This window comes from Mauremys mutica, chromosome 10 (assembly GCF_020497125.1).
Source record: "Mauremys mutica isolate MM-2020 ecotype Southern chromosome 10, ASM2049712v1, whole genome shotgun sequence".
NCBI classification, from domain to species: Eukaryota; Metazoa; Chordata; order Testudines; family Geoemydidae; genus Mauremys; species Mauremys mutica.
This window is the reverse complement of record NC_059081.1, coordinates 11867301-11892861: the sequence shown is the minus strand read 5'-3', so window position 1 is coordinate 11892861 and position 25561 is coordinate 11867301. Positions and strand designations below refer to the sequence as shown.

Here is a 25561-nt window from a genome sequence, read left to right as displayed (position 1 = left end):
GAAATCTGGCCCAGATCAATAGCGATCAGTCATCAATACCACCGGATGGTGTTGAGTGGCCTACAGTATTTGAAATAAGCTGCTTGTCTCATTCCAGTTGCTAGTGGGCAGATGTCCACATTTAAAACAAAACAAAAACCCATCACCACAATTTATATGAATTAGCACCTTTGTTGGCAGCCTCAGCAGAGAGGCCAGGGATTGAATAGGCTCAGAGGGTGAGACATCTTTTCACTCCTCAAGGTCCCCAGCTCAGGGCTGAGGCACCATGGCAGAACAATGTGAGCAAGTTCACACTTCTGCTGCCTGTTCTGTAACAAAAGGACTTTACTTTTCAGGGCTCACATCACTTTTTTTAAATGGAGCCTGATCTACTGACATACCTTCTAATGCAGGGGTAGGCAACCTATGGCACACGTGCCGAAGTCGGCACGCAAGCTGATTTTCAGTGGCACTCGCGTTGCCCAGATCCTGGTCACCGGTTCGGGGGGCTCTGCATATTAATTTAATTTTAAATTAAGTTTCTTAAACATTTTAAAAACCTCTCTTATTTTACATACAACAATAGTTTAGTTATATATTATAGACTTATAGCAAGAGACCTTCTAAAAATATTAAAATGTATTACTGGCACGCGAAACCTTAAATTAGAGTGAATAAATGAAGACTTGGCACACCACTTCTGAAAGGTTGCCGACCCCTGTTCTAATGTGTTCACATGTTGCAGACACCTAATTACCTAATGACACCTCATTACTCGGTTAATATTTCCTCTTCTTCCAGCTTTTTGTTAAACTAGCCACTCCATGCTTAAGGATCTTTAAAGCCATCAAAACGAACCAGCTAATACAACAAATGCAGTGCACCAGAGGCTGAATGTACAATGGCTACAAAACCACCCTCATGATCACAGCTTTATCTGTTCATGAAATGCTCACCTGTGGCTTGTTAGCAAAGCACTCACTTAAAGCATAGAACACTTCAAAGCAAAGAGTTTCTATCCCAATCTCATCTGGAATCAGTGTGTTATTTTTATTATCAAGGTGTAATTTTATTCACAGTACTGCTTATAGTCAAGGTTTGAAAATGCCTGCATTATAAATCCTTATTTTCAAGACACTGATTCAGTGATAAAAATGAATTCTGGGCTAAAACCTCCATCTACTCCCACAAGATACCTCTCTGAACAAAAGGAGTGTTTTCTGGAGGAAGGGATTGGGGGTCAGGACTCCTGGGTGCTGCTGTGTACACCTCTGCTGCTGATCTGCAGTACCTATCTAGGTGACATTCACACACACTGCTGCCCAAAGCCTAAGTAATCAGGGAAACTAGTGCCAAATATATTGGCTTTTGACCAAAAACATGCACCACAGGAAGCATGGTTTGACTCTGCAAGGTTTTTTAGCATCTAAGTAATCAGGTTTTATGCAGGGGAATGTGAATGCCACTAGCCATCTCATGTCAGGGCATGGGGCTAAACTGAATTCCCTCTAGGAGAAACCAGCATAGGCTGGGATTCCTGCCACTAGAACTACATAGTCATGGATAAAATGGCTTCTTTCTTGACTTCCAATCACATTCTCCCTCTCAGACCAGTGCAGAAACCTCCTGATACAAGCTTTTCTGCCCACAGTCCCCATATACCCACACATTCCCACAGTGGGGCTACATAATGAGGAGGACCTTTGATGGTCCTCTGTACCTAGGTAAATTTCCACTTCTGTGTCTCAGTTTATCTCTTTGTAAAATGGGGATAATAATCCTTACTTGTCTCACAGGGGCATTGTGAGGATTCCTTAGTGTCTGTAAAGGGCTTTGAGAGTTGCATGTAATACATTGGCTTAGTGTATTAAATCATATCTGTAGTAATGGCCCTATTGACTGTAACAACATGCTCTTGAACTTTTGTGATGGAGGCCTGAGTTTGATGGGGTTGAAAAGTCCTGGATTTGATTCCCCTGACAGACCGTTGGTATGTCTGGTGCCATCGATCCTGACTCTTCGATAAAAGATGCTGTAAAACTGCTGAGTTATTATATAACCACAGCCACAATGCCAAAAACCACAGTGGCACTCAGGTTTAGAATGCCTGTTACTGCAATGCATCCATGCATAGGTGGGAATTCTACAGCACCAGAGAACAGACCTCTGCCACTTGAACTAACAGAGTAACTTCATTAGTGCTATTATTCTCTAGAGGACCAACTCCTAGGAAGGAGTGTGACAGATTTTACCAGTGCGGATGGCGGGAGGGAAAGGGCTTAATTTTTTTTAAAAATGAACTCTGGCAAAGTATTAGTCATATTATGGCGCAATTAATTTAGGTACTTTGGAAAATGGCAAAGATATTAAAGTTTATCACAGTATGATACACTATGAAGACACAAGTGCCTTTATTACATGCATGTGTATTTTCATGCTAAATATATATTTACACAATAAAAATCATAGTTCGTTGTGTTAAAAAGATGTGTTTAAAAATGTAAATAACTAATTAACTATTAGGTTGGAATGGCAGTTCTGTAAGCTGTTACTGTCTATTGGGTGTGCAGAACCATTTTAATTAATTGCTTAAATACCTACTTATCCCATAGACTGGAACAGCTCCTGTTGGGAACATAAAAAGCGGCTTAAAATGTGATTTGAAATGATAGACCAAAATGGCTCTCTTAGATAATTGTAAATGTTTTACCAGCTTCCATGAAAGATTGAAACAAAAAACCCCTCTCCCAAGACATTTAAAAAAACAAACACAAAGCCTCGATACAAAAGGGCTGTGTGTTTCTGACTTGACCCAAATAGGCCCTGTAAAGTCATAATAAGCCAGATTCACTCAGGCTGCAAACCCTGCAGTAGCCAGGTCAGGAAGGACCCCCACAAGAAGGTAGTGTTACAGCACACGCTCTTACCCTTCCTCCAGAACATACAATGTGTGAGTGAGCAAGCTGAGTCTCATGCCTGCTATGCCTCAAGGTCTGTGACCCCTGACTGCCTCTCAGGCCAAGCTCAAACATTTTGGCTTTCCCTATTAGCTGAAATTCCTTGTTGGGTCCTCTAAGCAAGAAGTCACTTGGGGGCAGGTTCTTTTTCCTCTCTAGCTTCTTTATTTGCTGGCTCCTTCTCCTGCTTCAGGGACCAAGCTAAAATGTCCTAGATGTACCTGTCTCTGGATCCCTTCTTTCCTCCCACATTCCAAACATTGCCCATCCCATCCCTGCCTGTGCACCCCATCTTACACTTTAATATAGACGTATGGGTTGGTGGAGATTGATTGTTTACATGGGAAAGGTCACCCCCCTCCATCCCACAATCAAATGAGGAGATCTCAGATTTGCTTAAACTCAGAGACATAGAGAATCATAGAGTTTAAGGCCAGAGGAGACCACAGATGATCTAGTCTGACCACAGGCCACCAACACCACCTAGCACCTATCCACTAAACCCAGCAACCAAAATTAGATCCACACAGCAGACTAGCCTATTATGCCACAGGCTGAGAATAGGGGGGAGCAAAATGCACTAGTGCCTCAGGTCCCTGCGATGGTAGGGGAAAATGGCCCTGACTAGTGTAGATCCTAGCAGAGAGCTCCTGAGAGCATAAAGTCTGCCTGGAAAAGGACAAACTGAATGGTCCATTGACTTTTCAGAGGATCAACATAAACATCCAAATTCTGCTCACAGATGCTGAATGCATGCAACACCTATTACTTTTAATGGGAATTGTGCATATGCATTTCTGAGGACAGAACTGGATTCAAAGTTAATGGTTCAGATCTTTGGCCAACTGAAGAAGTTAATTTGTTCTGACAGGATTTTCAAAGTGAATACTTTAAAACACTTTTAGGAACTACTATCAAGTACAGAAAGAACCTGTTATTTTCATTCCTGCCTCCCTTGACAGTCTATGGGCCAGAATCCCAGCTTGTGTAAATCAGCACAGCTCCATTGAAGTCAAACAGGAATAAGGCAGTTTCATATACCTTCCTGGAACAGGCACAATCCGATATACCCTCCTGCCACAACATGGTGTCAATCATACTTAATAATATAGGACCTGATTCTTCTCTCACACTGGTTTTACAGCAGTGCACCTCCATTTACATGAGTGGAGTTAATCCTCATTTATACTGCTGTGAGAGGAAAATCAGGCCTGTCACCGTTTAGAGTAGGAGACATTGGGAAAACATGCTGTTGAATGCCTTCAAACTCAGACCCTGACCTGGGTGATGTGGGGGGTTTAGTACTAAGTATTTTGGCCTTTGATCAAAAACATGTGCTATAGGAAGCTTTGTTTGACTCGCCAAGGTTTTTTTCTACCTTTCTTTATTTAGGGGGGTTTCTTTGTGATCTATTTGGTATTTACCTACCTTTAAAACAAACAAACAAACAAAAACCTTTGATCCTAGAGCTCTTTCAGCCAAGTTCAGCTTGACCTGTATACATTTGACAGGTGTACAGTATAAGATCCAGGAAAGCAAATGCAATTGTGAGGCATGTGAAGATGGAGGTGAAGTTCAGCTCCCAGCATGGCTGACTCAGCCTTTCATCCTCTCAAGCTAGACAAATTGAGTTCCATATAGTTTGGTGTATGGGAGTCTTTAAGATGAACCTTTGAAAAACAAACGTCCTGCCTGCTCTGCTTAGATGTTACAGATACCCTGGTTCTTTCCATAAAAAAGTGTTGGCCTCTGTGTTTGCCAGGACTGTGGTGCAGTGGACTGCGTGCCAGAAGTTTGACTGCTAAGATTCTATTAGACTCCCTTGCGATTGGCATCACAGAAGAAATGAGCGTAGGAGGGACTGAACAAAACGAAGGTGATGGTCTGTCAGACTGGATTAAGGAGGTTTGACCAGGGTCACTCTGGCATTTTGGGCAAACCACTACGGAGTCCTAGGTCAGGTGTAACAAAATAATAGGGGTTTGTTTGGCTGTCATGCTCTTCAGGCAGGGCACCACAGACTTAGGCTGCAGCAACAAGTAAGGCTCTGATAGCAAACAATCTTGTGTCAGGCCTCCCTTTCCTAAAGGTAATAATTGGAGATATACCAATCTCCTAGAACTGGAAGGGACTTTGAAAGGTCATTGAGTCTAGCCCCCTGCCTTCACTAGCAGGACCAATTTTTGCCCCAGATCCCTAAGTGGCCCCCTCAAGGATTGAACTCTCAACCCTGGGTTTGGAAGGCCAATGCTCAAACCACTGAGCTATCCCTCCCCCCTCTATTCCTCAGGGAGGCTCCGGCAGGCTCTCATGCAAGTCACTGGTAGCAAGTCTCACCAATAGTCATACATCAGCTCTGACTTCTCTCAAGGAGGTGCTGACAGGCAGTAGTCTCTCAAAAACATCGCAGGTGGGGCGTCAACTTGTGTCCTGCATCATCCTACCTTCCTTCAAGGCGGTGTTAACGGGCAGCATGCTCTCAAGCAGTTCCTGGCCCCAGCCAGGCCTCTCTCACAGAGAGAGCTGGATGTCTGTTCTTCTTCCTGTTCTCCCCCAGCTGAGCTGTGCTTTCCCCTTCTAATACCTCCTTTCAAATGCAGTAGAGTGGGCAAGGCTGATAGCGCCCAGAGCAGCTTAGTAGCCTTTTCATGGCCAGTGAAGGGTTTGTATTCCCCATTACTGATAGGCAATCCGTGCATTGGGCTGGCATGAAGAAGACAGAGTAACACAGTAGGTAAAATGGGTGGACATGACATCAAGGGTGGCACCATTTGAAAAGAGAAGGGTGGAATAAGAGACATGATCTGAGCTATAAGCCAGGACAGACTTATTTAGGTCCAAGATGGTGTGGATCAGAAATCTAAACCTTCTTTATTGTATACAGGTTGTTAAAAATAATCCATTTCAATAGGTATGTCAGATGGGCATTAGGCTCAGTCTCATACAAAATTCCTGATACCTAACATGTTGTAGGGTACCAGAGAGGTCAAATTACTAAATCCTCAGCGTATAAGTCATCGTTTATCCTATTACAGCTACTGAAGCAAGCCAAATATTTCAGTTCCAGCTGATGGAGCTGTGAGTAGGACATGCTGACTCCCACATCATATTTTTCCAGCATTCTGAGTTTATTGGCTTCACATCAATGCTCCCCTCCGACTGAACTGTCTCCTATTCCAACTGAGGAGCAACTGCCGCTCAGTGTTAACAAAATCTCTTGTTTTCTCAAGGCTGAGACACTCGGGTCACTGTCAGGCAGCACAAACTTTTGTTCCTTTAAAGAGCTGCCAAGAGAAGACTGCATTTTTAGACCCTTTCTGTAAATTGTAAAGAAAAAAGAAGAGTTGTTGAAAGCGATGTTATTATGCAGCTGTTTTTAAGCTACGACTGAGGCAAAGTATCTATTCTGATGATGTTGAGCGGGCAAGAAGACAAGTTCACCCCAGCTAACTGGCAGTTCAATCCAGCTTTCTATTTGTTATAAAATTTCTTAGCAACACTTCATAAATTGCAAACAAGCCTAAAAGTTCAGAAAAATAGGAGATCACTCATAAAAAACAGTCTTATTTTTAATGATATCTTTAAATAATTCTCATTTTATTTTGGACTGTAAATACTTCTCTTTTCCCATGTGAATGTATTCCTGGTAGAAGATTAACTGCCCTGCACTATGGTGCTTGATGTATCTGAAACATGACAGCCTGATGAAAGAGGGTTAGTGTGTGCAACCCTTACTCACATGGATGAGCACTTCCGCAGAACGATAGCCCCATTGGAGCGAAGGGTGTATTTTCACATGAGTAAGAGCCCATAGGATGAGTAATGGGTCGACATTCTGGCCCAGTGTAAGCAGAAAATACAAAATCAAGAGAAATCTGTCATAATTCTATGGCACGAGTAATAAATATCCTGTTTTCTGTTTGTGCTGGACTTTCCCTTGACACCTCTAGCTGCCTTCTGAAGCAAACATTATTTTCTTCTCTGAGACCAACATTATTAGCAAATAAAATCTCAAATAAGCATCTTTATCTGCATGAACACCTGTAATTTTAAGATACTCACCAACTTATTTGAAAACAAAACCAATTTCCCTTATCTCAAAAAAACAAACCATGGCCCTGCAAATGGATCTGTATGGATGGATCCATGCAGATCCCATCGATTTGGGGCTGTGTATGCACACAAGGGCATATTGGCATAGATCCATCTGCTGGATGTGTCCCCCTTCCAGGCTAAAACAGAGTGCCTAACGAAAACAGGATTCAGTTGTATCCTTTTCCCAGCAGGAAGTCAAAGATCACCAGCGGAAGTCTCTCTTAGCTCATTGCAGAATCTAGTGGCGTGCAATGATTAATGAAAAGCAAGATGCCTATAAACCAGGAAAGCCCCCTCTTCCCTCCTAGTCCCTACCCTACCCCACTGCCTCAAAGGCAGAAATATCTTAGGAGTGGATTGGAACCAGCAACCTCTTTGTCATAATGTGTAACAAACATTTATACCTCTTTCTGGGTTCTGCATACCTCTTTTATTTTGTTAATTTCTGAAAGTTAGAAAATGTAACATTACAATATAATGTTTATTTGGAATGTATTAATCTATGAAGGAGGAGTTTCTATTGGGAAAAACTTCAATTGAGACTCCATCTGCAATTCCTGAGGAGGTTATAGGATATTGTACCAACAATGATTACCATGTCTAAGCTAACCCCACAACTGAATCCTAGTTGAGGAAGGCCTTCCAAGAGGCAAAAAAACAAAACAAAACCCAGACTAGCTGCAAACATTATGAGGACTTTTACAGCAAAAGACTGCAAGAACCCCAAAAGACTAGCAAAAACAGCTAATACACACTACATTTTGCAGAAAGAGGATTCTTGGCACATTCAGATAAAAATGGACATGTGAAAATGAAAGACTGTTAAATGCATCTGAAGAAACTTCAGTCTAAAAACTACATATTCTACTGTGTAAATGAATCCCACAGCCTATAGGATAATAAACAGTCATATAACATACCTGGTCATGCTCCAGGTTTGCATATGAAACCTTAGGAGAAAGTCTCCAGCCATTCAAAGCATGGGTTATTATGTAAGCATCAAACACATCCACTCATTGGGCTTGACATTAACTACTGAGTGAAAGGAAAGTGCATAAAAAGACTGAAGAGACAGCCTCAAAGCAATATTTGTCAGCTGAAGGAAGAATGCCACTTACAACCAGTAATCAAAGGCAAGCCATCACTTGCAAGCAGAGTGGATTTGGGCCTAAAAAGCAAAGGTATCATCTACAGGCAGACTTCAAATCTTTCCTAGTTAAGAAATTATTAAACTATGTTATTTCCCAGAAGATATACTCCAGAACTTGATCTCAAAAGGAAAGAAGAAAAAACTTTTGGAGATGCCCCAACTACCTTTATAGACTTCTGATGGTGAGAGTAAATGAAATTAAAAACTATGGGGGCTACTACAATATTAAAATAATAGTAAGGAATTTATTGAGTTTGATTAATATTAATTTGGCCTACAGCCCTTTGTTCTTACAAAATATAGTCTGGTATAGACCTGTGTTATGTATATGCATGCAGACATATACATACATATTTCATTATCATCACTACTCTCCTACACACAAGAATCCTGAATTTATCCATAGAATAGAGATAGTCCTGGCAGCTGCACTGCAATGCAGAGAGCAAGGCAGTGCATTACTGTACCAATGTACCTCACCTGTGACTGGGGAGGATCACCTGTAGGGGAAAAGGAGTGTTCATTAAGTCATAAGCCTTTCTTCTTGGATTACCAATAAGGGAATCGATTTGTGTCAATTACAGTAGTAGTGGTGGTATTGTTGATTTAGACACTTGTCCACTAGGAACCAGATTGAGACTCCCAAATTCACTGCATATAGACAAAGCAGCCATGAGATAAGTTTGTTTTAGTGGTTACCAATGTGGTTGTAGACAATTTTCCAACTCACTGTAACTCACCTGCTCAGCCTTCTGGTGAAATACAGCAGACATGGCTAGGATGGTACTGCGCTCATCCAGAGCTGCAGCAAAGCTCTTCCATTCTTGATCCAGCTGGGTAGAGATTTGTTTAATTTGCTGGGAAGCGTAATGGCCTGCCTCTGAAAGCCTGGATGCAACCGACATGATCCGATTGATGTTGACGTAGGCATTCTGAAAATTAGAAAAAAAAATGAACAAACAGAAGGGAGAAACATGGCCAATCTGCATCTTCATTACAAATTCAAAACACCATCAGCTGGAAGGATGCAGAGAAGTTGGGGTGAGAACTATCAAGCAGCCTTTTAAATATGCATGAGTTGTAGTTTGTAGACATACTACCTTTCATTCTAAAAATAAATCCCACAGGAATATTTTAGCACATCTACTCCATCATCTATTTCCCCCTCTCACACACACACACATTTTATTTATTTAGGGAAAATCATCTGCCATACCTGAGATGTCTGTTATCCAATTAGCTTCTTATCATTTCCCTCTCTCTTTATCTTATTCTTGGTATTTCGGGTACATTCATTCACAATTCTTGGTGTAAATTATAATTGCAGAAATGTTTACATTCTACATTTCAAGAGATCAATTAGATCCCTTAAAAGAGGGGTGTATTGTCAAGAGATGGGCTGATACAATTCCTTAGGGAGAAGTCCTATAGAATTTTATAGGGATTATACCAGTATTGTATAGAAATTTAAGAAGCTTTATGGAAATTGCAATGAAAACTATCTTTTCTATAGATTTTTTTTAACCTAGCCCATAGCAGGGATAACATTTTATATTACATTCCAAATGTAGAAGAGTTTAAAAGATTTATTGAAAGCTTATCATTTTCTGTTTGTTTGATGGGAATTTTCCATCAGGGGGTGTACTCAGCTTGGAAGCTCTAAAGAGTCACTTTGTTATCAAATGGAATTTCATGAAGCCATTACACTGCAGCATGATACCCCAATGTTTCATTACAACATAAGCCTCATAACAGAGAATCAGCACAACAATATATCAATGCACCATCAAAATGCCAGTGTCAGGACACTGGATAGCAACAGCCTTATGGCTTTCTGGAACTTCTTTGATGCAATCACCTCTGTCTCCTTCTTTTCCTCACTGACAGTTGGGAGAGGCCCAGCAACTTAGGACTCTGCCAGTACTCTGTATTCTCCAGCTTTCTTAACAAAGAAGAGGTGGGGGCTCCTGTGACAAATGTAGCCTGAGATCTGGAAGTGCATTGGGAACTCCAGTCAGACCTGAAGAATCTATGAGAGCCACAGGATGAGCATCACTGGTCTAACAATTCCACAACTGGGAGGAATGCAATTTGAATTTCTTGGTCACAAAATCATGACTGATTGATTCAAGGGCTTAACATGTACATAAAATAGTCTTAGGTCCTGATCCTGCAAACACTTGAGGTCATGCATGACTCTATGTATAGGAGTAGCCCCTGGTGATTTCAATGGGACTATTCACATGCCTGAAATTAAGCACACATTAAGTGTTTGCAGGATCAGGACCTCAGCGTGATAGAGATGCATAACTTCAGTATGAATATACAGCATGCATAGGTATTAGACAATTCAAATGCAAATCAACTATTAATATAATTTGTGCCCAGTTACATATAGCAGTGCAGCATATAGTAATATGGAGCCATGATGGCACCAGCTTCCATTATAAGTCTTATTTTTGGCCCCTCTCTTTGCTGCTTCTATGGCCTTGGCTTGTAAATTTTGCTCAGCTTGAAAATATCAGAGTAATTCTAAAGGCAAAGGAGATTTATTCATTTATTGGTGCAGTTGGAAGAAAATTGGTAAAACTGGTTTGGCGTTAGAGTTACAATTTTAAAATTGCCATGATTTGGATTTTGACTATTGTCCACTATGGAATGTGTCTTTGGGTCCCTCTAGCTCAAAAGCTGTAATTAACCTGAGCAGTGAGGCTTGCAGCAAAAAGACTTCTAAATAAGCAAGGCTTTCTTCCTGAAAATCCACATGGCTGTGTTCCAGTCAAGATCAGCTTTCAGACTTTTTAGGCTAGACCTTCAGCTGATCTAAAACAACATAGGGTGATTGTAATTAATAGAGCTATGCCATTTGCACTGGCTGAAGACTTGGAATGTTGCTTTTTTTTAAAGACTAGAAAGTTAGTGCAGCAGTTTGGATTTCATGTAAAGAACGAGCCTTTCCTACCACACTTGGTTTTATTTCCCTGTAGAATTATATCAGTACTTGTAACGTAATGAGCATGACTGAATGGAAGGAAAACAACTGTGAATTCTTTGGTTCCCAGTAACTACAGTATATAAATATATTAAATAGCAGAGGGAGAAAAGGTTAGATTGATTGAGACACAGCAGATGTTCCTAATATCTGATTTTCCAGTTAGGGGAGATTTATATATTTTTATATCCATCTATTTAAATGAGGAATTTCATTAACAAAACTGGAAGAGTACCAATATGTTCTACAGCTAACTAGATACCTTCCACAGCTCTCCCTACTCCAGCAGGGAGCAGCAATTGAGTTTTGGACTCATCAATCTATACACTTATGCCCCAATGGACTTTGAGAGCTGCCAACGGACAGTGGGTCTCAGCAGGTTCCCCTGTCATTCTCTACATCAGTGTTTCCCAAACTTGGGACACCGCTTGTTTAGGGAAAGCCCCTGGCGGGCGAGGCCAGTTTGTTTACCTGCCGCGTCCGCAAGTTTGGCTGATCGCGGCTCCCACTGGCTGCAGTTCGCTGCTCCAGGCCAATGGAGGCTGCTGGAAGTGGCGGGCAGTACATCCTTCGGCCCGCGCTGCTTCCAGCAGCTCCCATTGGCCTGGAGCAGTAAACCGCGGCCAGCGGGAGCTGCGATCGGCCGGACTCTGGACGGGGCAGGTAAACAAACTGGCCCGGACTGCCAGGGGCTTTCCCTACATAAGCGGCGGCCCAAGTTTGGGAAACACTGCTCTACATGGTGAGCACCAGGTTGGCAGGGCTCCAGGGTACTCTATAAAAATTACTCAGGAGGGCCCCATAAGCCCACAGGGCAGAGAGAGGGAGAGAGAGAGAGAAATTGAAACTAAGATTTTTAAATCACTTTTAAAAAGGACTTCAATGGCATTTCTATATATAGCAATGTCATGTTGTTAACGTCCTGTACATCAACCACTTCCAGAGCGGAATCAAGTGCTGAATATCACATTTGTATATGTATGTCCTTAAAAAGCTCCCATTTCTAGCACAGCAGGGACACAATCTATCTATGATATTTATATGGCCAGAAGCACAGAAAGTAAATGCCTTGCCCAAGGCAACACAGAAAGTCTATGGCAGAGCAGGGAATTAAACACAGGTCTTCTGAGTCCCAGGCTAGCACCCTAAGCACTGGCCCATTCTTCACCATGTCAGATGCTATTTGCATGGTGCAATACTGAATACTGCTCATCCAGGGACTTTGATTGTGTGAGGAGGAGGAGAGAGAATATTCTGTATTTGGAGGGAAATTGAAAACTTTTCTCTGTGTTTGAGGTAAAATGGGACAGGGATACAAACCACTCCTGATCTAGTTTTTCAAAACCAAAACCTAAGTTCTGCAACAACCCAAATTACTCTTGCTTCCTACTAATGGGAAAACACTGGAACCATTTTCTTTAATCTTCACTTCTCCTATCTCTGAACCCTCAACCCCAGCCCGGAGCTCCTTCCTGCACCACAAATCCTCATTTGCAGCCCCACCCCAGAGCACATACCCCCCCCTCCCACACTTCAGAGGGGCTCCAGGCTGAGGGGAGGGGAGGGGCTCCAGGCTGAGGCTGAGGAATCTGAAGTGTGGGAGGAGGTGTGGGGTGTGGGCTCTAGGCAGCATTTACCTCAGGCGGCTCCTGGAAACTTTTCCCTCTGGCTCCTAGGCGGAGGTGTGGCCAGGCACCTCTGCGGGCTGTCCCTGCCTGCAGGTGCTGCCTCCGCAGCTCCCATTGGCCGCGGTTTCCAGCCAATAGGAGCTATAGAGACGGAGTTCAGGGCAGGGGCAGCATGCAGATCCCGTGGCCGCCCCTACACCGAGGAGCTTGAGGGACATGCCGGCAACTTCCTGGGGGCTGTGTGGAGTTGGGCAGGGAGCCTGCCGAGCCAAGCCTTTAACGGCCCGGTCAACAGTGCTGACCAGAGCTGCCAGAGTCCCTTGTTGACTGGGCATTCTGGTTGAAAACCAGATGCCTGGCAACCATACAATCTCCTCAAGTGAGAATACTTTATTGCAGGCTCATCTTAGTTTGTATTGGGGGGTTACAGATATGATCATTTATGTAGTTAGGACATGGTCTATTGCTGGCATTGAAGATCAGGGCCAAAGCCTTGTACAGGTAACAGAAACAGAAATACCAGAAACTGGGAGCTGGGGATATGCTCACAGTGGTCTTTGGCATTGAGGAGATGCGTGGTAATATTCTGTACCTGAGGTTGCACATTTCTGGCTGCTGGCAAAATATGACCCTAAGTTCTCAAGGAGAACTCTTGCATGTCATTCTGCAGATGATGACCTCATCGGGTCAGTTCCTCCACAACTATGGAGAACTTTTTGCCACTGGAGTGAGCTGTTAAAAGAAGAGAAACTCCCTGATTTGCTGGAAGTTTCCAAAGTTTAGAGAAAAATCTGTAGACAATTAATTTCCTTTAATTCTTTTGATTGCTTCTGGAAAGTCTGCAACTATACATAAAATGTAAGGTTTCTAGTGATGCAGGAAATAATTTAACCAAAGCTTGTTTATAGCCTAGTGTCTCTACAAGAGCCCGCACCTCCAGCACCTCCAGCCAGAGCCCTGCCTCAGCCCAGTGAAAATGGGCGTGTGAGCGAGGGTGGTGGAGAGGGAACAATGGGGGTGAGGGAGATGGAGTAAGCGAAGAATGTTTCTCATAGGACACCTTTAATATCTTGATTCCCATTGTAGCCTCTGTAACAAAGCCAGTGGCTTGATGCAGAATTATATTGGATGGCATTTATCTCAGCCTAATACAGAAGGCTATAGTTCATGTAAATGATAAATGGCAGAAATTTCCAAAAGATGCCATTAGCCTTTACCAGATAATTGTAATGCATTTCAAATGTATTGTGACTCTCTAAGGACAACATGCATCTCAGTTTAGTTTCAGATAATTAACTCCTTGGCAACAGAAGGGCTGACGATTCCACCACTGAACACAGCACTGTTAGCATGTGTTTTTCAGTAAGCGATGACTCACCATTTCATGAGGTAATGAATATAGGCATAAAACAATCTTGGTGGAGTAGATATGAATAACTTCAATCAGAATAAACAGCATGCATATCAGGTAATCCAAGTGCAAAACTACAATCAATCAGACTTGTGCCCATTTAACTAGGACGTTGTGGCTTAGGCTAGCAAATCAACTAAGTTAATGGGATTACTAAATATAAACCAGAGCTCGATGTTTTGTTTTAGTGAACCATGTTATTACATTGATATAAATATTGTACTACTGTAATAAAGACTAACATAATTCATATTTCAGAACTGAGGAAACAGAAACAAATGTGGCATGATTCACTGGGGGGGAAAAAAAAATCTACATTTACAGTTGTTTTTTCAAGAAAAATACTGAACTGCAGTTTAGTACCTGAAATTTATGGCTCTTCCACTCTAATCCCCCTCACACACTATACTTCTTCTGTGGAAGGAGTAGCATAGTAAGAATAAACAGTGTTACAAATAGTTTTTCTATAAAAGGAAGTTGGCCCATGTCAAGTATATAAGAATGTATAGGGAAGAGTGTGTGTGAAAAGGTTTGGCCTGAGAAAGACCCTTCAAGTATATTTTTCAGCTGAATTTAGAAGATTATAACTATTATTAACTTGGGCCTAAAGTGTGCTAGGAACTTCACAAAAATATGTGCTTCAAGATCCAGGACCCAATTCAACTTCCCTTGAAATCAACTGGATTCTTCCTGCAAAATTTAGAGCATCCCTCAGACTATTCTCTCCTCCACAATCTTCCTCAAAGCCCATTTTAGTGTGTTGTCTGTAAGAGCTCCACCTATTATAGGTGGAGTCAACACTCATGATTTTATCACCAATCTCATAATAGTGGGTGTTCTTCTTAAAGCCCCACTTGGTAGAACCGGGGTCAGCAAACTACAGCCCACGGGCTGGATCTGGCCCACCAAATGTTTTAATCCAGCCCTCGAGTTCCAGCCGGGGAACTCCAGCCGGGGAGCAGGCTCCACGCGGCTCCCAGAAGCAGTGGCATGGCCCCACTCTGGCTCCTACGTGCAGGGGCAGCCAGGAGGCTCCGCTCTGCACGCTGCCTCGCCCTAAGCACCGCACCCGCAGCTCCCATTAGCCGGGAACTGCAGCCAACAGGAGTTGCAGGGGCGGCGCCTGTGGATGGGGCAGTGGGCAGAGCCACCTGGCTGCAGCTCTGCATAGGAGCCGGAGGGTGGACATGGCCACAGCTTCCAGGAGCCATTTGAGATAAGCGCCGCCCAGAGACTGCACCCCTGAGCCACCCCCCATGTCCCAACTCCCCGCCCCAGCCCTGATCCCCATTCTGCCCTCCGAACCCCTCGATCCCAGCCCAGAGCACCCTCCTGCACTCCAACTCCTCATCCCTAGCCCCATCCCAGAGCCCACACCCCCAACTGGAGCCCACACCCCTTCCTGCACCCCAATCCCCTGCCACAAGCCTGATCCCCCTCCTGCCCTCTGAACTCCTCGGTCCCAGCCCAGAGCACCCTCCTACACCCCAAACTCCCCAGCCCCACCGCAGAGCCCACCCCCCCACCCTGCACCCCACCCCCCAGCCTGGAGCCCCCTCCTGCACCCCAAACTCTTCATTTTTGGCCCCACCCAGAGCCCACACTCTCAACCAGAGCCCTCACCCCCTCCCGCACACCAACCCCAATTTTGTGAGCCAACCATACAATTCATGGCCCACCATACAATTTCTATTCCGAGATGTGGCCCTCAGGCCAAATAGTCAACAGATTATAGGAAAAAGCTCAGCTTTCATTTAAAAATATAATAAGGTTTCTAGCCCTCATAATTGTGGAGAAAAGCTTGAAAACATGACCCATGTTTATGCTAAAGGCTCAGAAACTAGGAGGTAAAGCAAAACAACCCCACATATATTATTATTAATTATTACTTTAGTATTGTTTCATGATTTTTAAGCCAACCTTGGGATTTTTGGGGGGGCTGACTCATGATTGGGGCTGGGAGTACTGTAATTAGTGGGAGGCAGGTTGAGGGATAGCCAGGTATTCATGTTTATATTTCTAAACTATAAGTTATAGTGTTGGTTCTGAAGCTTACAATGGTGGGAACATTGCAAATGGCAAACAGATGATAGGATGCTAAAGAAAATAATGCAAACACAGCCAAGGTCAGTCCAACACAGAGTCTGACCATGGACTAGTAGGACATCGTATGCAGGGACATAACCAAGCTAGGCTTAATGGATGTCATGGACAGGAATGCCTGGCAACGTTGTATTGCTCCCTGTGTCTGTAAAGATCAAAAGAAAAGAAAAAAAAGTGGGTTCTCAATCAAGGGGATGGCAAACAAGTTTGGGGGTGGGGGGTGGGGGGTGGTCACAATCACTCTCCCTTTTGTGATAAATAGTTGAGACTGGGTTTCTGAAACTTTTTCCTGTTGCAACATGGGATTATGGTATGAAGAGGGCTGAGAAACACTAAGTTAAAGTAAAAAAGCAAATGAATGTGTGTATAAAATATGTCCATTTGTGACTGCTTTCCTCTCCCCCATGCATCATGTATTATCCTGCAATCATGTAGACACACTAGTAATTTTAGGCACGTGAGCTCAGAGGGACAACTGCTGTGTAAAAAGTAATTCACATACACAAGTGTTGTCAGAATGAAGTCTTAGATTGTAAACTCTACAAGGCAGGGACCACGTCTTCCTGTGTGTTTACACGGCACTTACTACAACACGGCCTCGATCCTAACTGCAGCCTCTGGGCATTAGTGCAATATAAATGTTAGATAATATGCATAAGTACAAAAATCCATGTATAAATTCAACTGTTATTTTCAGGCAGTCTCCCCCAGAAAATCAAACAGTATCACCTGCAACTGAAGTGCTATTCACACTATAGGTCTACACTATCACTTAAGTATCAGAGGGGTAGCCGTGTTAGTCTGGATCTGTAAAAGCAGCAAAGAGTCCTGTGGCACCTTATAGACTAACAGAAGTTTTGGCGCATGAGCTTTCGTGGGTGAATACCCACTTCGTCGGATGCATGGGACCGACGAAGTGGGTATGCATGCATCCGACAAAGTGGGTATTCACCCACGAAAGCTCATGCGCCAAAACTTCTGTTAGTCTATAAGGTGCCACAGGACTCTTTGCTGCTTTTACTATCACTTAAGTTAATCTAACTTACATCGCTCATGGGGGTGAAAAAGACAAGTTATAGCAACCTAAGCACTGTTCGCACCGGCGCTATGTTGGCAGGAGACACTCTCCCACCAACATAGCTTCCGCCTCTCACAGAAGTGGTGTAATTATGCTGACAGGAGATCACTTTCCTCTTGGCATAGAGCATCTTCACCTGATGCACTATGAGTAAAGCTTTAAGGCTTCTGTCAAGTGCCAATGAGGCCTTCAGCTGTAAAGTATGGGCAGCACTGAGTTATGTGCCATTTCCTGGAATCCTTCTACAGGTTCTTTCTGATTTGGTTACAGTCTCTCTTTATTTTCCCATCATGTTTTTATTACCACCTGACACTTTGATGATTGTCCTATACCTAACTTCACCTGTCATAGTTTATCTGTTTGAACGTCAACATGCTTAAAGCATTTAAAAAAAGATTAAAAAGAAAAGCAACTGGGAAATCATTTATAAGGGAATTAAAGAAAACCCCCAAAATGAATTAGGGTGCATTATAGTTATTTACTATATACACTGAAAACTTTGTACACACACACACACACACACAAATGAAAACACACCCTCCTCCATCAGCTGGGATCCTGTTTGTTTAGCTCAGATGAGGCTGATAGATAAGGAATATGCAGAATATAATATACAGATTTTGGAGTATTATACACAGTATTTTCCCCCTTTAATTGTGCTTTAGTTTTGGTACAGTAAAGGGAGGGTAACGTGAGAGTTGTTATTATCATGCAAGAAGTGGTATTAACTTTTCATCAGAGACCCTTCCATGCTGTGGAAACTCCTCTTGAGGGCAGGGTCCCAGGGCAGCAAAGGGAAGGTAGGTTAATTATTATTATTTTTTACAGTATTCTGCTGGGTGATAGTTTGTTATTGTAAATTTAGCAACAGCCAGGACTCCTAGAGTCTGTGTTTTGACATACTTTTGAATTAAAATCACAATAAATACATAAACATACATAGCACCTCTTATCCACCATTGAACTTCAATGTTCTAATGAGCACACAGCATGATGGTTTAGTGGAAAAAAATAACTAGCCCGTGAAAAAGGCAGGGGGAATTTAGGTCAACGGAATATAATTACCTGAGTTGGAATTTGACCAAGACACCAGGGTTTCAATCCTAATCTTATGAAAAGTGCCATGTGGTCTTTAATGACCACAAGTGGTCAGGATCTCTGTTTTACATTTAATCAGAAAGGCAGCAGCTCCAGCAGCACAGAGCTCTCTGGCAGCATGCAGGGCCATGGCTCACTAGTGACTTATGCCACAAGCTGAAACAACTACAAATTGCTTGGAGGTCTCTCATCCCAGTGCCAACCTCGCTTGACCCTGCAACACTTTACAGAGAGCTAACAGAAACACTGCATGAAGTGGTTGGTTGACTCAGGGCATTTTTTCTGTAGCTGACAGTTAATATTCAGAGAGAGGGGACAGGACTATTCCTATCCTATGCCATTTTGATAGGGTGTGTGCATTCATGGTTCTAAATGAGCACAAGGATCAAAATGTCAATACATTCTGCTCCAATTTCTGCACTGAAAGCATTGCAGCTTGCAGACACAAATGCTGTATACCAAGGGAGACCAAGTAAGAAAGCAAGGCACTTCCAAATGGAGGATGATTCATTTTTTCACCTCAGGTAATGATGAGTTGCATCCAAAGTTGAAATCAGCTAAGAAAAAAAACAAAATCCGATTCTGGACACAACTGACAGTTTGATTAGAGTCTCCTCTTTGGATTTTTGAGGAGCAGCCATGTGGGGGAAGAGAAATGTAAATTATTAAAGCACTAAGCTAGAGTTCTACTGAGTCTCATTAATTGCATGTCAAGAAAACGCCAAACCCTTAAATATACTGTATTTGTTTTCCAAAATGTAAACAGCTCCACAGGACTGGCCTGGTTTTAAATCACAGAAATAATCATATATCAGCATCAGGGTGGACAAAGTAACTTCCCAGAACAAAGTGCTGCTGCCACACGCCCAGCCTGACCTTTAGTTCTTCACATCTCATGGGTCTACAGTTCTCTTTTAAGTGGAAGTTCACTCCTGTCCCTTCCCCTCACACACACACACACACACACACACACACAATTCATAGTTACAGTGCGTCTCTGAACTTACCATGGAATTCATTGCAAAGTGATTATGCTGTGTCTGCAAGTCGAGGGCATGTTGGTAGCTCACTCCAATCTCTGTATGACTCTGCAGGAACAATTCTTTGTTGTGGCTGATCCAGTCAAACATCTATAGAAAGTTCACACAGGACAAAGAAAGTGAGTCAGGGGAGAAAAGAGTAAGATCAAGTGCAAAATACAAATATGAACGTTTCTGACACAGATTTATGCTAATGACAAAAAAAGGATTTAGTACCGCCACAAAAACCATCCCTATCTGAATACAGTGACTCAAACAAGGACAAAATTTAAGTTAAGTTATCGTATTACCACCTTCTCTATGAACAGAATGACAGGTTAGGAAACACACATGGCAAGCCTGTCTCTCTGCAAGCTGATCCCATTGTCCTTTCCTATCCTTTGTTAGGAGTTTCATAAGTAGAAAGACTACAGTGACAGGGCCTAAATTAGAAGTTATTCCATTGACTGATGTTCTTGTGGTTCATAATGTTACCAGAACCCAGGAATGGACCACTAATCTTTACACAAGAATGATTTGGTTTTCTTTTTTTCCCCCCTTTCTTTGTAGTGTATGGATAAGCTCCCCAAATCTTTCAGCTAAAAACCAAACTGATGTTTTACACTGATTTTTATTAGTACTTGCTCTCCCCAAAACCAAAGAGCAGTCTTGCTTCCAAACATTAGCTTACAGTGAAACACACATACACATTTTATTTAATTCTATGGTCCATACTCCTGTCAGCTTCTCACTGCTCTTAGCCTCATTTCAAAGGAAAACAGACGTTTAAGTAGTTTGGTATGTTGGATCTAACTCTAACAAAATTCTGTGCATCAGTTTTATTAATCTCTATCTATTATTCTATAACACCTGACATCCAAGGAGCTCATTTATGAATTAAATATCACAAGTTAGCTATTAGGTAGGTAAGGATTATAATACCCATTATTCAGATGAGTACACTGAGGAATAGAGAAATTAATTGACTTGTCCAATATTACACAGTCTTTTTGTGGAAGAGCCAGAACAGAATCTAAGTGTCCCAAGCCAACGTCCCGAGCCTTAATACACATATACTCACACTGTACCATTGCACAGTATATATCACCTCAGTCTTCACAGATAGAGGAATTGAGTATGTAAAGGTTAAGTGATTTGGTTAAGGTCTAAGCATATAAGTGGAAAAACTGGGACTAGAACCCAGCACCCATGTCTGGGATCTATAGTTTAATAAAAATTAAGACCCCAGAGGACATTCTGTGCTAGATTACAGCTCCAAGTTGTGAGCTAGGGCCATTAAGATAACACTTCCTCCCATGCCAGACAAGTCCTACCAAACCAAATGGTTTTGACTTTAATTTTACTGACTATAAAATAGAACCCTGGTTGTTTTTTGTTTCCCTGTAGAATAAATTATAAAATTGGAAGTCTTCAATTTTGTCTGGCACTGGTTAGGCAAAAGATGAACTCAGACTTTTTTCCCCACTAAACCCTGTTTTATTGTTACATTATCCTCCCAACCCACTCTCACATAGTTTGTCTCTTTTGTCCACCTTTTATGTCCTTTTTGACATGTGGAGTGAGAGTTCTTTAAGTCAAGGACTGTCTTGTTTGTTAAATGTCTGTAGAATGCCTAGCACAATGGGGCCCTGATCCAGGATCCTAGTCTGTACCACAATACAAATAATAAATGAATAATACCATATGATCTGCTTTACAGGAGTACAGTCTCAGTACAGTCATTTCGGGGTGCTGAAGAGGCATGAGGTTTTACATTGTTGTGAGTGGGAGGGAGGCAAATGAACAGCTTAGCTACACCAACCATATGCTCAAGCGATTGCTACAAATCTTTGTTATCACTGATGTGACCTCAGATAAATACCAGCATCAAATCAATGGAACAACAAAAAGTTTGACTGGCGACACCTTAAGAACAGAAAGATTCTAGCATCAGTGTATTATACATTATTATTATTTCCCAGGGTCAGGTCTCCTCTGCCTGTGCACATATATTGGCATGAAGAGTTACAGACATTTAGGTTGAAAATAGATTCTGTACATACACCTCAAATTCCTCTCCAGTGAAGTTGGATTTTGCTCTAAGTGCTCATTTCAATATTAGGATCTGTTCTAGTCTCACTGTGTAGAGGATTTACACAAGTAACGTTTAATACCCCTGTGACGGTCCACGCCCCTAGGGTCAGGGCAGCATGGCCCGTCGGTCACAGTCTATAAAGCAGGCCTTTGGGACAGGGCAGCATGGCCTAGCAGCCAGAGTCTATAGAGCTGCCCTTTGATGCTCTGCCTGCACACCTTCCACGGACGGCTGTTGGGCATTGGCAGGCGCCTTCCTCGCCGTAGATGTCCCCTCCCCGGGGTCTGACTCTGGTGTGTGTCCAAGCAGTCCCCTCCCTGGAGGCGTAGCCCCTTCCATTTGTGGAGCGGGGGGTTGATACTGCTGGAGGACCTCCCTAAATTCTGGCCAGTCTCGCCCCAGCACTACGGGGTAGGCCAAACTGGGGACCACGCCCACATGGAGGATTTCCTCCCGCTGGCCAATCTCAATCCTCACCCAGGCTGTGCGGTAAGGGCGGACGTCCTCATGTACACACTTTAGGTGTATCTGTTCCCCTGACAGTCTAAGGTCAGGAACCAGCCCCTCCCGTAAGAGGGTCTGACTGCATCCCGAATCCACAAGGGCATTCGTGAAGGTCCCTTCAACCCGCACAGGGACCACTAACTTTCCCGGCCCCCAGGCTCTTTGGCCGGCAACCCAGACTTGCCCATAGTTGCCATCCATGAACAGGCATTCCCGCTGAAAATGTCCCTCTTGTCCGCGCTCCCAGCAGCGATTCTAGCCTTCTGAAGGTCCAGGGCCCTCCCTTGGTGGGCGTCGCCCTCCTTGTGGGACCCAATCCCTTCAAATCGGAGTCTGAGTGGCCCTGTGCCAGGATTCGGGGCTGGGAGGCTTAGTGGGTGTGGAGCAGGTGTTGGGCGGAGGTTCCCGAGCCTCCGCTCCCCGAGGGCTTCCCTTGCCTGGCCGGTCCCTCTGGCTCAGAGTTCCTGATCCCCACGGAGGTGCCTCGGCTCCCTCAGCTGCCAAGTAGTCCTCCATCAGGCTCACGTCCGCTGACAAGGTCGCCAGTCGGTGGCGTTGCACCCATTCTTTTCTTCCTGCCAGGAGGATCTGGGTGAAATGTTCAAGCGACACCATCTCTGCCACCTGGGGCCCAGTCAAGCCTTCTGGGTTCAGCCATCTCCAGAGATCCTGTATTCATTGGGCCACGGCCCGAGGTCGAGCCCCAAGTAGGTATTGTTCTTTCCGGAGGCACTAGTGGTACATCTCTGGGCTAATGCTGGTCTGGTCTAAAATGGACACTTTCACCTGGGGGTACTCCAAGGCTCAAGGTTGCGGTAGGCAATCTGCACCTGTCTCGTCAAATAAGGGGCTAGCATGGTGGCCCAGTGCTCTGGGGGCCACCGAGCAGCAGTGGCAACCCACTTGAACGTGACCAGAAATGCCTCGTAGCCTGGTCGTCGCCTGGTCCCATCTTAGTGAGGCAAATTGGTAGCCTCACTGAAGCCTCTCCAGATCCTACTCCCGTGGGTGTGGGGGCTGGGAGCCCCAGCCGGCACAGTACAGTTGCCACTTGTTGGACAAGGCATTCCTGTTGCAATTGTTGCTGGGCAGCCAACTCTCGAAGGAGCTGCTGCTGCTGCTACTGCTGTTCCTGGTGCTGGGTCATCTGCAACTGCTGCTGGCTGGCCATCTGCTGCATCACGTGAGCCTGTTGTCACTGTTGGGCCGCCTGCTCTTGCTGATTCTCCAGCATCCACTTTAGAAACTTCTCTATATCCATCTTGGATGGTGGTGGGGCTCCCGTCGTCTAGATTCCCTCTACTGGACCTTTCAGCAGGTCCTGGGCGATGCACACATTCTCCACCACACGTGACGGTCCACGCTCCTAGGGTCAGGGCAGGGTGGCCCATCGGTCACAGTCTATAAAGCAGCCCTTCAGTGCAGGGCAGCGTGGCCTAGTGGCCAGAGTCTATAGCACTGGGGAGCCCCTTATGGGGTGTGGCAGCCCCGGTAGGGGGGCCCGGGCCCACCCAACTCCACCGGGCCCCAACCCAGGGCCCTAACAGTGGCGTAGCGGCTTGCCACTGACTCAGCGGGGGGGTCCTACCGAAACACACTGAGTTTCCCCAGTGGGGAGGTACCACTCTGTCACCCTCCCTGGGTCACTTCCTACCAGTGTCTGTGTTGGGGTTTCCCATGAGATGTCAGGTCCTCTGTGTTCGGCAGGGCCAGTTGTCTCCAGGGGTTCCTCCAGTTGCCAGGGTGCAGGCAGGCCATGGATGGCTTTGATTCCCAGTACAGTCAGGGGCTGCACCCGGCAACTGGAGGAACCCCTGGAGACAACTGGCCCTGCCGAACACAGAGGACCTGACATCCACCGGAGCTTCCCAGGCAGGTCCTTCCCCTGCAGCCTCCAGCCCAGAATGAGCTGGGCTCCCTCCCTTTATACTACTAGAGCACTTGGAGCATGCCCAGTCTTGCCAGGGAGGCGGGACTTCCACTGTCAATAACATGGGCTTAACCCTGTCTGGCCTAGTGCGGGGTAAGCAGACCCAGTCACAACCTCTTACATCAGAAAGGAGAATAAACCTTATCTGACGAAGTGGGTATTCACCCACGAAAGCTCATGCTCCAATATGTCTGTTAGTCTATAAGGCGCCACAGGACTCTCTGCTGCTTTTACAGATCCAGACTAACACGGCTACCCCTCTGATACTTGAAACCTTATAAAAGCTCCAGTAACACCAGATTTAGAGCTGTTACACTGACCCCTGCTCCAAAGATGAGTCCCTTACAGATTAAAGCTATCAGCCCATTTAAACCAACCTGTCCCCTTAATGTGTTATTTTACATTAATTTATTTGCAGGAAGAGATTTTGTACCTTACCTTGTATTTTACATTTCCTGATGGAAGTTATTTAGGGAGAGATTCAGATCTCCATCACAGCAGCGTAAATTCAGAACAACATTGTTGACCTCAGTATGCTCATGCCAGATTTACACCACTGTAACAGAATCTGGCCCCTCACTCATTATTTCAGACTGTGAAATTGACCTGGTTCATTATGGGATGTAGCCACAGTTTTCAAAACACCTTCAGTGATTAAACAACCTAATGTAATTCAATCTAAATCTATCTCAGTGCCTCATTAAGAGTTAATACAATTTGAGTAAAAAGAATTTAATGCAGTTGTGGACTCAAGAAAAGTATTACCATAAAACAATATATATATTTCAAGAGTAAAGTTCACGTCCAAACAACAGAGTTTTATCTCTCTGTTTAGAAACCAAACCAGATTTATCTCAAGCAGATACATGTTAAATGTGAACATGTTTTTAACCAAGCTAGAACCATTTAAGGAAAAAAACCTGGCTGAAAGCCATTGAAAATAAATAGTAAATCTAGTATTTTATGCACAGCAATCCTAAATGGAATCAACTTGAATTTAAATGATTAATAAAACAAAACAAGAAGTAACTGATTATTTCTGGGGGTGAAAGAGTGCTTTCTTCATCTTAGCCAAAATTGTATTATAGAGCAAGGATCTGGGTTAAGTTAAGCCATATTTATGAACTTTGAGATAGAATAATTGATTAGGAGAAAAATTAAAATTGAATAAATGAATAAAAAATGTATCCTTTTGCCTCATTTAATAAATCATAACAAACAATAGTAATTGAAAAAGTACCTCAGGAGCTTTGAGCTACACACAATCATTTTCTGCACTGCCTTCCAAAAACTGTTCTTCATTCATATTCATGGACAGCCGCAGGATTAGGAAGGCATTCTCAACTATGTTTCAGATTTTGACTATATTTATGTTACTCCAAATTACTTGCAAGGCCAGTTCAAGCTAAGCTGGGTCTCTGGCAAATTATCTCAGACTCATAGACTCTAGGTCAGAAGGGACCATTATGATCATCTAGTCTGACCTCCTGCACAATGCAGGCCACAGAATCTCACCCAC

The 25561-nt window shown here is 43.8% G+C and overlaps 1 protein-coding gene across 8 annotated transcripts in view; it reads right to left on the bottom strand.

Moving 5' to 3' along the window:
- KALRN (kalirin RhoGEF kinase) overlaps positions 1-25561 on the bottom strand; it is a 743024-nt gene that overhangs the window by 370541 nt on the left and 346922 nt on the right. For all 8 annotated transcript variants that reach the window (XM_045032050.1, XM_045032053.1, XM_045032055.1 and 5 more), the window contains 2 exons: positions 19502-19624; positions 8925-9116 (listed from right to left, as the gene is read on the bottom strand). In XM_045032050.1, the coding sequence (XP_044887985.1) occupies positions 8925-9116; positions 19502-19624 (315 nt within the window). The remainder of the gene's footprint in view (positions 1-8924; positions 9117-19501; positions 19625-25561) is intronic.